The following is a 13,426-nucleotide window of genomic DNA, read 5'->3' on the forward strand; positions in this document are numbered from 1 at the left end:
CATTAACACTGAGAGACAAAATGGCTGCAGTTATTATGAAACACCAGCAGGCAGTGAGAATAAATTAAGCAAAATTTCTATCAGTAATTATAGCCACAGCAAAATCCTGTTAAGAGCTGCTTGCCAAGCGTGTCAACTGAAATTTGATTTATAAAAGCTAAAATACTTCACAGCTTCTATTAGTGGGAGAATGCAAAATAGGTATTTCACCTAGCCACGGTAAACTCTGGGCCACCTCTTACTTAATGAAATACTGTATTTTGTATTAAGCTCCATCACGGTCTGAGGAGATTTTCATATTCAATGGCACTTTTGCAAAAAACCAATTAGGCATTAGTCACATGTACTCACTAGATGTGGCCAGAAGTGGGACCACATAATTTAGGAATAGCCCTTGGTTGGGTTTTTTAAAAATCCTATCAACAGCAGAAAGGAAGTGTTTTAGAATGTTTCTGCAATAACTTTCAGGACGAACCTCGAGAATTTGCTGTGCACGGAGTTCTTTCTCCATACGAATTTGCTGAATGCGCTTGATCTTCTCCTGGTAAAAGGATGAGGGCAAGATCAAATGAATTAACTGTTAAGTCATGCATGTTATAGAGTGGCGGGAGGGAGTGAGGCGTGGGGTGAAGAAGTACAGTGGGTCTATGCAGATGAGGAAGGAGCAGCATTTTGAAGGAAAGCAACTTCCTTATAGAATTTCAAAAGCAATTCAAATGTGTTTAAAACCGTTTTTCACCTTGGAGCACACAAACTGTGAATACAAACAGAGCTGCTGCAGATGGTTATGAAGCTTTGCATGGAAAATCAAACAATGCATGCAAAGGAGAGTCCTTACTTGCTGTTTAAGAATCTTCATCTGTTCCCTCTTTTTCCGCCTCTCCTCTGCAGCCATTATGGCTGCAAGACACAAAAAAATTATGCTTTCACACAGCATTATGAGGTAGCATTAGAGAAGAGTGTGCCCAGAGAGGAGCTGTTTACCTTGTTGCCTTCTTGCCTCTTTTGCTGCTTGTGCCAAGGCCTGCTTCTCAAGTTTCCTCATCATTTTGATCTGAGCTGCCTGTCGAGCTATTTCTGCAACATGATGAAATATGTTACTGAAATCACAGACCCTATTACAAACTGAAACGAAAAAGCAGAGAAAGTGCAGAGAAAGTGCCTGGAGTTTTTGCAATGAGCTGTTGGGTTTATGTGCAATAATGACAATATGGCCTGTTGAGAAATCAATAAGATGGTTTTTATCATTTATGATTCTAGAAAAAAAACCTGCTTAATTTTGAGGAAATAACACAAAAACATTCACTACTGATATTTTAGAAAGTAGAAAAAGTTTTTTGCTTCTAAAGTCTTTTGAAGCCGAGATGGAAATGAAATGATGCGATCAGCAGTTGGCCAATCATCCTTACACCAAAGATAAACGATGCAAATTACTGAGGAAAAATCACTGACATAGCCAATAGCTGGAAGTGTTTAAGTGTTAAAGTTTCAGTAAACAGACCTTGAGCCTCTAGTTTGCGCAGCAGCTTCGCATCACTGACATCCTGGAGGTTATTTTCACCAGTATTAAGAGGATGAGACTTCCACTGTTTGGTCCCATTTCCATCGCCTATTGGCTGGCGCTCAGACTGAGTGCAACGACTGCGCCTCCCATCCATCGCTATGATACTGGGACCGATCTCCTCCTCTGCCAATTGGAACCACTGTAGACCCTGAATATTCAAATGCCGAACAAAGATGGATTAAAACCAACAAAACAAACAAAAAATGAAGAGAATGATTACCTACTCGTTGCTTTATTTTCTGGATTTTCACGTTGACTGAACAATACTGCATAGAAGGCTGGGAGCCAGGTCATCCGGATGTTTTCTGCCAACTATTCTTTTCACTTTTTTTTTCCCTGTTTTGTTCCCTGTTAGTATAGTCTTGGGCAATCAGAAGTTTATAACGTGCACCCTATTTCTTGGCCATTTGGTCTCAGAGGGCCCAAACCCCCTTTTTTGGGTGTTGTTTCTAATGTAATAATGTAAATGCAAATATTGAGGTACTACAATTGTATCAATAGTGACATAGGTATGTCATTTGACAGAAATTATCCTGAAACAAAGGGGGACTACAACATCACCCACAGCATCCACCAAAAGGCACAAACAATTTTGTCTGCTTGTCAAATTCTCTAAATTATAAAATCAAAAAATAATATTTTCCGGCACTTCATGGTGATCACTGCTTGTCTTGTATATCGAAAATTTCCCAAGTTCATAAGACTGAATTTGAGCTCAGAATAACCTTTCCTTCTCTCATCTATCTTGAAATTTACAATTGTTGTGGACTTAATTCTTCACATTACCTCAAATCAGAGAAAACAGAATCATTCAGTCACTAGCGGCCATATAGTCTACTTGGCAGCAATGTTAATATCGAAATGCTGATTACCCAAAAGTTTTGTTACAAATGCAGGAAATTAACAACATGCCTGAACAAGCTTTTTTTTTTTTTTTACATTTTCTGCACCAGCAGACAATTCTTCGTGCTTAAAAAATATTCCAAATGAATAGATTATTAACTTTTTCACCTCTATTAAACCAGGAGTTGTCAAAACAAACACAGATAAAGGTTTGGTGTAATGCATTAGATACAAATTGCAGCTTTAGGTAAATGTGGAACACATGACTGCAATAATAGAATGAAATATCATGTACAATACATAATATTTTACTTTTCTGATTCAGTGATGAAACTAAATATGAATTCTGGCATTCTAATTATGACACCAAGATAAAAAATCATGTGACAGATATGTTACAGTTATGACAATGGGAGATCCTGCCAATCAGAAACACAAAAAAGTAGAAACATTTACCTCTGGTCCGTCTCTGGCTTCATAGAAGTCACCAACTTTAATTTTTGTACTGAAGCTGAAGTTATCCCGTGAGATTTCAGTTATACCATTCCGGAGTAAGTACTGCAGACATAAGAAAAATGCATATTAATTAACGCAGTTCATTTTTAATCATATCAACTAGTCAATAACCACACACGTCATCATTTCCCACCTAAGGGGCAATTAAAATAACACTATACTGATGCAGTCAGCATGTGCAATCATTTAAAGTTTTAAAATGTACTTTTAATAACATGAAACTACACACTGTAGATGTACCTTCATCACATCAGGATACTGACGCAGCTTCTTCCCACATGGAGCGAAGTAAGCCACCTCTCCTTGTAGACGACCTGCTACAGTCCTGATACGAGTCTCTCTCTGCCAACTGAGGAACAAAGAAATAAAACTGTACATTAAATGTAGTTAAAACAAGGTCATAACCACTGCACAGCTGTATTTATTATTCATAAATATATAGTTCCTTCCTGCTGTCAAATAATGTTCAAGTGTCAGTATTAGCAGAGATGCACATCATCCTCTTGTTCACAACAGCCAGTAAAAAAAAGATAAACTATGTAAATGATGTCTGTATAGCTGTGTAGTCCATGGCCTTGTCTTCTTCTGACCTTTCCTGTAATTGTACCCCTAAATGGCCATGTGCCAAGTGGGGCTACCCCTCAGTTCCCATGAGCTCCGCTGGAGAGCAGCCATGGCTCACACACAAGATGTGTAGGCCGTTCTCTCACACAGAGCAGGGGCTGATATACAGTCGTGTGGCCTCTGTTTCCTGTGAACCTGCTGATGAAAAACATCCCTAGAAGATGAAAGGCGCTGTGATCCGAGGCTGCAGAATTTGTGGGCAGGGAGCTACAAATGTTGCATGTCTGTGTTGAGGCTGGATGCAATTAACCCCTTGATGCTGAAGTGCTGGGCCTCATTTCATTTCCTGCCGACTGCTCTAGACTGGGGTTTTTAAAGGCGCCCCTAAAAAGGAGGGCAACGATGTTTTTTGTGGTCTACTCCTTCTTAAATCTTGATGAAGACGTCACTGTTCTCAGATAAGGAACTCTAGTGGTGCTTTTTACAGTGGCAGTTACGTTATTCACCCCGTGGAAACTGTCTGTGCATGGTTGCTCCATTCTTGCCCAGTTTCATATCTACCCATTTGCCTACTTTTAAATGTGGAACTGCCACAACATCAGACGACAGATACCAGTGTTGATCATAAAGGCGTAATACCAGTACCAGCACCCCAGTTTTTCTTACCGGGGTAAATGTTTCGTCACTGTATGTAAGACCTTTTAAGACTTACATAAAATCACTTGAAATTAAAATAAAATAATTTAAATAATAAAAGACGAATCTGTACTATGTCGTCCAGGGCATGTAGACAGATAACTACAGACAGTGGCTCCTCTGCTCTGAACATCCTGGCCAGAAATAAAATAATGTTGGTTCCACAATCCTGACGTGGTGACGCTAAGACAAGAGGTATTTGGATACTTTTTTTTTTATAGGGGGTTTTACCAATTATTCTGCAATATTACAATGCGACATCAGAAGAGCAACTATTCTAAGATTCTACTTCCCATTTTGAAGAGTTTTGAAAGACTGATTAAAGACATTTTAATCGCAATTAAGGCCTTATTTTCAGATTAATGAATTCAATGCCTTTCAAAGCTTTTTAAGGATCCGCGGAGAACCCTGCTGCGATATCATAATATCTGCTGTGGCTGATCATGTGTTTGACGCTGCTCCACAAAATAAAGATGACCACAGATGACCTTTTATGAAAGGTCACTCGTCAGTCTTCAGTGAGCTGACATTTTTCTTAACACCAACTGCGTAAACACAAACAATGCACAATAGTGACGACAAATGGAACATGGTCAGATCGTTTATGCATCTCTTTTAATATAAAGTGCATGAACAATATCTTACCCAAACTCAAGAGGCAACCGCAGAACTCGCTCATCCGTTACTCTCCTCCTCTTCCCCGGTCCTAGAAAACAGGAGAAATGACTCAGCACTTTCAGCACCTCCAGGGGGACGTAAGTAAATCCACAGACCTGCCATGATAACAGATTTATCCACCATACAAAAATAGGAGAGGGACTGCACTGCAAATAAAAACCTCAACAAAAGAAGACCCTTTAAAAAATCAACTTATTTTGGATAATTGTTTTTTATATAAATACCAAATCTTAAATGACCCTAGAGATCAGTGGGATATAGTAGGTTAGCTGAGTTCAGGGTCAACAACACCCTATATGCATGGACATCAACATTTTTATTCCAGACTGATAAGAGGGGTGCAAAACAAAGAAACAGAGCTTATACAACAACAATCCTTACCACTGTCACCCACAGTTCAGTGGAGGTAGTGTTGGCAGTGTAAAATACACATTTAAAATCTTTTATGAATGCAAATGTTCCTTGAAGATCATCAAGTGTAATTTTCAACATACTGCTGTGATTCCTCTATTAATGCTATTAAATGGAAAAAGAAATGAATACTTTTCGATTATGGTAAGTCAGAATTGAGCTCTGCTAGAAGCGTAATATGCTCCGTGACTCATTCAGTATCAGATGTGTAAAGCATCTGCCCGGGTTATTAAAGCAAAAGCTGCTGGGGACCATCAAAACAATGACGTAACAAATTTCTTCCAGAGAACTCATTTTAATCTGAAACTACTGAGAGATGTAGATCCATGTTTTCATACTGGAAAAATACTGTAAGCGTCCTTTTTCTAATGATGGGTTGGATAATCTGAATAAGGAAAGTGAATGGAAGAAAAATAAAAACCATGCTGAAACTGGACTCATGGTCTGACTGTCATCTGAGTGAGTAACACTTTCCAAAAAAACAAAATCAACAACTAAAAGGGGAACTTTCATGCTCATTTTCAGGTTTATACTTGTATTTTTGGTTTACCTAGAACATGTTTACATGCTATCATGTTCAGGAAAAACTATTTTGTCCCCCTCCCTAAAAAGCCTTGTCCGCTCTGACTGGTCAGCGTTTCAGGGTTTTCCCAATCTCGGCATCTCTGCAGCATCATCGCAGCTGGAGAATGACTGTACCACAGAAAAGTGGCACTTTCTACCATGAAAAATTGTATAATATATAAGCTTCTAAACCAAAATCTTTACAACCAGACACATTCTAGCATGAATATTATCCAAAATGGTGGGGAAATTAACAACATCAGCAACCAAGACTAGCTGTTTTCCTGGCATTAGCATGTAGCCCCATGTAGAAGTATGGGCTATGTAATGTCAGCACTTGCAGTAGCGTGCCTGGAGCAGATGACCATATTAAGAAATCAATTACATCCATTGCTTTTACATAGATTTACCTGAATATTTGAAACTTTTGCCAAATTTAATATGAAAATACGACACTGTAACTATATGCATTATATGTATATATGCACTATACATGTGTTTTATATATATATATATATATGGAGATATAATATATATATATATACACACACACACACAGATCTTTAAATCTTTTTACATTGTAAAGCTGTTTTATCAGTTTTGGATGTATTTGGTTTTAAGGTAAACACAGATGTGTTACCTGGCAGTGTGGCAAACGTGAAGGATGGTGATAAGGTGCTGTGGTTACCCAGTGCCCCTGAACTGGTCACTGTGGTGGGGCTGAGTAGGCTAGTAGGTAAACTAGGAGGCTTGATGATCTGCAGATTAAGCAGGGAGCAGTTGGCTGAGAGGTTTGAGGAGGACTTGTGAGCAGACAAGGATTCTTTAGTGAGTTTCAGGGGAGTCCTTTCTGCATCGCTGTCTGCTGCTGTCTCACCGCGCTCCTTTATATCATCCTCGGAGCCATCAGAATCGCTATCCAGATTGCTCTCAGACTCTGCGGGGGATTCCAGCATGAAACAGGGAAACAGAGAGAAAGCAAAATTACACCCTAATTAGCATTCTTTTCACAACCAAACCTCCTCTAGCATATTCAATCTGCAATAACATGTCAATGGCATTTCTTTATTCATTTAAAAGAATAGTTCATATTTTTTAAAGTGGGCTTGTATGAGGTATTTATACATATTTCGAGCATTCCCTTCAATGGATGGCAGTTGGTGTTCCCCCAGTTTGGAAAAGCAGGCAAAAGCATCACCATATAAGCTAAGCAATGTACTGCTGTGGATGGGTTAGCATCAAAATGTATTTTAGCCACCTAAACATCTATGTCAGGTTAAATGTACCCTATATTTAGACTATTTTCAACACTTAACCTTGCCATCAGACAGCCCCTGAGTACAAAAGCTGTTATATCACTTTCTTTACAGCTACCTGGCTCCATTGAGAACAACAATAAATTTACCTTACTGAACATTGGGGCTGCTGATCTACCACAGCCTTGATCACGCAGTTTTTGGTGTTCTAAAGGATGAGGTCGGATTCACCAAAGTCACACAAACAAACTAACAGATTGGGGCAGCAGTAGAACAACAACTCCCATTTTCTGTACGGTAAAATTATGGTTTTTGTAAATGTTGGCTTTGAAGGAAGCATAGATAAGGTTTAGTTTCAGTCAGTTCCCCTTCAGAAAGTGCTGTCTGACAGCAAGAAAAGTAATGAAAATATACAAAATACAGCATAGACTTAAACTGAAACTGGTTATTTTATGTAGCTGTGTTATACATTGCTTAGCCTCCGTGGCACAGCTCCAGCCTGCTTCTTCAAACTGGGGTTGTGGCGACCGCCATTGACTATAAGTAATACACTGGTTATGGATAAGTAACACAAACAACCATACATATTTATTTTTACCTGACAGGCTACTGCCAGAATCTTCATCGTCAATATCATCTTCGTTGTCTTCATCATCGTCATCCAAACCATCTCCTAAAGAGTCATCTGAGTCTTTACTGCTGTGGATGTCAGACTCACTGCCTCTGATTGAGTCTACAGGTGGACAGGATGAGCTGGTTTTAGACAGGCTCTTTCCTGCATGTAAAAACTTGGGAGTCTTAGTCTTTCTTGGTCTGTGAGCGAGACCTGATGAGGGTGAAGATTTAAGTGGGGAAGCAGAGCTGCCGGACATCTCCTTAGTACCAGTGCTCAGGTTGATGGGCATTGGACAGGGAGGGCTGGTGGCTACCAGGAGGGGCTTACGACTGGGGGTGCTGCTCTGGCTGCGAGGTTTGGTGATGAGGGCCAAAGGGGCGTCCTGAACTGCACTATTGATCGATCCATTAAGGTGCTGGTTCAAGAACAGATTGGTGTCATTGCTGTGCAGGAGAGACGGTAAATGACTGCTCAAGCTATCTGACGAATGTTTATGCTGTGTTGGCAACGATGAAGAGTATGCTGAATTTTTGTGACTTTTATGCCAGTTCTGGCTCTTGGGTCGTTGAGAGAAGACTTGCTTCATAGAGTCCTTGGAGTGGAGGGACTTCATGAGTAAAAAATGAAAAAGAAAAGGAAACAAAGAAAAAAAAGAAGTAATTACACAAACTGTCACTCAAATAACATTACTGTGGGCTGTGAATGAAGGAATTTAAGGTGTAATAAGAGACAGGGACAATGAAGAGCAGGCTCAAGCCTGTCAACTTCAGTAAAGATAAAAAGGCTGCTGTGGAAAAATATTTTCAAATTGTTTGGCTTAGTGCCATTGTGTGACTCCAGCTGTCATCTTGTATTTGTTGCTATTGTCATACTCTGGCAATCAAAAGACTGTATTTAATGTACCACCAGCATATGAATTAAAACCCTCTTGTTACTGACTGCTACATTTTCCCTTCTTTTCAAATAGTGACAATAACAGAGTCCTGTTAAAAGAGACAGATTTCTCTTCTCCTGATAACAAACATCCCAAAGCGTAACAGAGCTAATTGCTTGTCAATTTTGTGAAGTATTACCAATAGAGCTAAATGCATTGTCACTTCTAGTCATGTAGTGGTCACATAAAAGCCCTGATTTCATTACAGTAATTTGCTCTTTTGTACCTTAGGCAGAATTCAGATATAAAAAAATAAATAAATTGTGAATAATAAATATAACTAACCTGTTTCGATTTAAAACTGTTCAAGTGTAACGATCTTTCATCCGAAGGGTTTCTGCTGCTCTCCTTCATCCCGTCGACCAGCTGAGTATGCTTCACAGAGGGAATCAGGAATTTGGGTTTATGTGGAGGCTTTTGTGAGGCTGACAGTGTTGGTGGTCTGGGCAAAGAGGAGAGGGAGAGAGGCTTGGGTGAGGAATACAGAGACTGGGGCTTTACAGGGGAACAGAAAGCAACATGTTTGGGGGAGGAGGAGACAGAGCAATGCTTTGGTGAGGATGAATGAGAGAATTGCTTTTGTAAGGTGGGATTGGGTGAGGACCTGGAGGGCAGAGGAGAGGCTTCCCTGTGGGACGGTGTGTGGGGACTGTTGCCGGCTGGCAACCCTGTGGCCTGTATGACACTGATGTGCTGCTGGCCTTTCTCCTCTGTAGTCCTGGAGCTCTGGAGGAACAGCGCTGCAGACGGTGACAGGCCGGCGAGATTAGAGGAGGACTGCAGGCGGTGCAGGGAAGTCAAAGTCTCACAATGACTGTCTTGAGTTGTATTTCCATCGGCAGTGCAAGGTCTCTTCTTTTTACTCTCAGAAGTGTTCTGTGTCAGCCGCTGAGTAGGAGGATGAGGAAAAGACAGCATGTCATGTCAGCTCCTACTGAGAGAGCCTCACAGTGGCAGCCCTGTCAGCTAGCACATACATCCAGTTTGCCGCCCACCACCATGGCAGCGCCTGACAATCCAACTGACATTTACTTAGCAAAGTGCAAATTTGTCAAACAAAAAACTTACAAAATAACTTCATCTTAGAATATTATTCTATAAAGAAACTAAAAAAAAAAGAAAATCTACATCCCACTTTTAAAATTGAGATTTTAGCAGTCTTATAAGTTTAGTGCAAGCTACACTGTGCGACATGGATCTAATAAACTAGGGTACAACATCAAGTTTGATGTATGCACACTGTACAATGACAACGCCTTGTGAATGGCAGGCTACGACGTACATCCATCGATATCAATACACAAGAACAAAATGTCACCAGCATGCGTCATCCATCTATGCCGCTGTAATGGTAAGAGCAAAATGCAAACAAACAACTCAAGCCCTCCCTATGGTGACATTTATGTGTATCGAAAAAAGTCTGAAGAAGAGGAGGAGGAGAATGTGAATGTTGTCATGGCTGGGAAAAAGAGTCCAACTTTGCAAGCCAATTTTGCAATAAGGGCTCAAAGTAATTTAGCATCTAATAATATTTATCGCCATGTTTCTTTTTACATTGGTCATCTTCCATCTGGGACAGCCCAAAATCGAACAGCGTATACCAGGCTTTAGAAAAGCTTACCTTGACTTTCCTTTCCACTCGACTGTCTTTTGCTGAATCAGAGTCCTCACTGCTCTGATCATCCTCTTCATCGTCATTGTCCTCCTCCTCCTCCTCCTCCTCCTCCTCCTCCCCTTCCTCCTCCATGTCATCAGGATCACTGCTGCTCTCCTCACCATCACTGGTGCTATCTGACAATGATCCTGATTGGCTGCCACTCATGCTGGAGGTCTCTAGCGGTCTTTTGTTGGCTTTCTAAATAAATAATAATTAAAGTTGTTTTTTTTTAATCAGGAGAAAGGGTGCCAGGAACAACAGAGCAGTGAAGTGATTTTTTCATGCGGTGTATTATACTCAAGTGCTCGAGCAAAACAGTGTTAACCTTTTCTTTTATATTCTGAATGATCTTCTGGTGCAGTTTGCCTGGCTTGCTGGCCTTGGTTTTCTCCGTGTTTCCCTTTGTTGGAAACAAACTGGTGTTCACAGCAGACTTCCCAGTAGGAGAAGATGCACTCCTACCATTCACTGTTCCAGTTAGGCCTACAGAAAGTGGTATTGTGCATTTCTTAAAAGGGATACTCACGAGAACAAGCAAAATGAACACATTAGGAGGACAATAAGTCAAATAGACCCAGTTTTCACTTGGTTTTAAAATGCCTTTTAGTGATCCAAACACATCGCCACACCTGTGTCTATAATGTGTCTCCAAGGTGTCCAGCTGACCACTTGTTATCAGATTTTTTTCAAGCCTCTGTCAATTTTGCCAGAAGGTCAAATGTTACTGCACACAGTTATTATGTCCTAACTCTCGTCTGTCACGTTAGCAGTTGTGTCTGTGCAGCTGTAAATATGGCTGATAGCAGAAACCAACACGTCTTCTTCCATTGGGAAAAACAATGAACACTAATGCAACACTTCATCCAACTTGCAGTAAAGGGTAAGTCATAGTGTGATGGCACGCTGGCAACAAAACTACAATTTCATTCTGCATTAATGACGTATTTTCCTGTTAGGCCATTGTTGCAGACACATCAGGACCATGGTCTGTACATTAAGATGGACGGCCTGACAGTTTCCCAAAAGAAAAACCAAAACATCTTGATCAACCCTGGTGGCTGGCTGCAATAAAGATTATAAACCTCATCCCCCCTATGGTAGTGGATTGGGAAATGGGCCAAACAAAAAATCTAAGTATATATCAGATACATTTTTCCCAAAGCTGGTTTCTGTCATTTTAGGTAGCTCTTATCACTCTGATGTATGTACATTTTTCAGATAAATTTGGGTTTAGTTAGTTATTTGATACTATAAAACTGGGAAGTGACGTCATAATTTACAGCTGTGTGTGTAAATCAATGTGTCTGCAATCAATGGCGCTACTCGCGATTTTTGTTGGACTGATGTACAGGCAAGAAGCTGATATCACAATTTCCACTGTCAGATTACGACTGTGCAGACACTGACTCCAAATGACATCATCAGCACAAGATGGCAGCACCTGTATCTAGGATATTTTGCCTTCATTTTTGTACAGTGGGAGAAAAGTGGAGATGCATCATCCATTTTTATACAGTCTTTGATCAGGAGGACCCATGTGCATTTACACAACAAAAGAAATGTGGTTAAATGTATCCAAAACCACCTTAGCAAATTAATCGGATCCCAATGCATCTTGGTGGTCATTTACACTTTCATTTAGTGCTGACCACTTGTGATCCATTTGCCCAAGACACAATTAAAAACCAAGAGTAAACTGGGTAATTAAGTTATTTTTTTAATGTTTTACAAAACAATGTTTATGGAATCATTTTTTGCTTTTAAACAACTACAACATGTATGACTTTATGAAGGAAGATGGCTCTCTCTACCTGAGGTGCGTGACTGCGAGTGAATGGGATCATGGCTTTTGAAGGTTGACATAAATGCAGGATGGAGACCCAGAAGAGGAGGGAAGAAGGCTCCTGCTCCTCTGGTATGTGCCTCAGATGGCCGCCACCAGTCTGAAGTAGGGGAGCGAGATACCGGACAGTTAGGCACAAATAGCAACTTTATCTAGATATGCAGAGAATCCAGTTGACAACATGTTACAAGAGCATGTTTTATCCAACCTGTCAACAGAACTAATCATGTGGTTTAAAATATAATGCACTCCATTGACTGGGATTCCATACCTTTATATAGAGAGTCTAAAAGTTAAAGCTGAGCCATTGTCTAAGTCATACTTGACATGGCGCAGCCCCAACAGTTTCCCCAAGACCATTATTCTTTTGAAACAGCTTCTACTTTCTGCAATGGCAATTTACTTTATGCAGAGCGTCATGATATTATTTAAAAAGCACACAATTGGATATCATTGAGAATTTCTTTAATCAAATACATAATAACATACAGTATATTATTGTCTTAACTGTTAAAAAAAAGGACAAAGATATTACCCAGGACTTATATTACAAATAACTCCATTATCAAACCAATTTAAAATATTGCATCTTGAACTCCCCTACCTGGAAATGTACTAAACTGGGAGTGAGCAGCCAAGGCAGACAAGCCCAGACTTCCCAGGCCTCCAAACTCAGAGCGGCCTGGACTTGATGTGTAGAGCCCAAAAGCTGGATGGCTGACCAAAGGAAAACCATTGGAGCTGCCAGACATGTTTACACGATCATCTCCGGTTACCTGGAGCAGATGGCCTGGAGGATACAGGATACAGTTCAAAGAATGCGTTAAAATATTATCTATTGATTTACTTACTGATTTATTGTGCTCTCTATAAAGACTGTCTCTCCAGATATTCTGTCTACACATACAGTAGATGTATATTACACAACAATGGATTTAACATATCATGGTTTAATTTGTATTTTTTTATTAGTAGTATTTTAAAGATTTTTTTTGGCTTTTTAGCTTTATTGGATAGAACAGACTATTAGAGTGAGTAGGGGAGCGAGAGGGGAAGATATGCAGCAAAGGGCCAAGGTCGGACTCGACCCCACGGCTGCTGCGGCAAGGACACACCCCTTTACATAGGGCAGCCGCTCCACCAGGTCAGCAACTGGGTGCCCCTTAATTACAAATTTTTTAAGTCACTAATTGTTAATACTGTGATACAATTAGGGACCTCTTAAAACAACATTTTACCAAAAAAAACAGTGTAAACTAAAAAAATAAAGACACAGCTGTGGGA

The 13,426-nt window shown here is 40.1% G+C and overlaps 1 protein-coding gene across 9 annotated transcripts in view; it reads right to left on the reverse strand.

Annotated features, from left to right (window-relative positions):
• The window catches only part of LOC121948856 (bromodomain adjacent to zinc finger domain protein 2B-like), a 65,752-nt gene that overhangs the window by 16,544 nt on the left and 35,782 nt on the right, over nucleotides 1-13,426 (reverse strand). For 5 of the 9 annotated variants that reach the window (XM_088083203.1, XM_042494366.2, XM_042494363.2 and 2 more), the window contains 14 exons: nucleotides 12,747-12,932; nucleotides 12,111-12,242; nucleotides 10,625-10,782; nucleotides 10,264-10,497; nucleotides 8,928-9,530; nucleotides 7,691-8,315; nucleotides 6,477-6,773; nucleotides 4,829-4,889; nucleotides 3,164-3,272; nucleotides 2,864-2,965; nucleotides 1,502-1,712; nucleotides 985-1,077; nucleotides 839-900; nucleotides 476-541 (listed from right to left, as the gene is read on the reverse strand). In XM_088083203.1, the coding sequence (XP_087939329.1) occupies nucleotides 476-541; nucleotides 839-900; nucleotides 985-1,077; nucleotides 1,502-1,712; nucleotides 2,864-2,965; nucleotides 3,164-3,272; nucleotides 4,829-4,889; nucleotides 6,477-6,773; nucleotides 7,691-8,315; nucleotides 8,928-9,530; nucleotides 10,264-10,497; nucleotides 10,625-10,782; nucleotides 12,111-12,242; nucleotides 12,747-12,932 (2,939 nt within the window). The remainder of the gene's footprint in view (nucleotides 1-475; nucleotides 542-838; nucleotides 901-984; nucleotides 1,078-1,501; nucleotides 1,713-2,863; nucleotides 2,966-3,163; nucleotides 3,273-4,828; nucleotides 4,890-6,476; nucleotides 6,774-7,690; nucleotides 8,316-8,927; nucleotides 9,531-10,263; nucleotides 10,498-10,624; nucleotides 10,783-12,110; nucleotides 12,243-12,746; nucleotides 12,933-13,426) is intronic. The other 4 variants (XM_088083208.1, XM_088083207.1, XM_088083206.1 and 1 more) reach the window with 2 other exon arrangements.

This window comes from Plectropomus leopardus, chromosome 10 (genome assembly GCF_026936395.1).
Source record: "Plectropomus leopardus strain MGB_pleo_1.0 chromosome 10, ASM2693639v1, whole genome shotgun sequence".
Lineage (NCBI taxonomy): Eukaryota > Metazoa > Chordata > Actinopteri > Perciformes > Serranidae > Plectropomus > Plectropomus leopardus.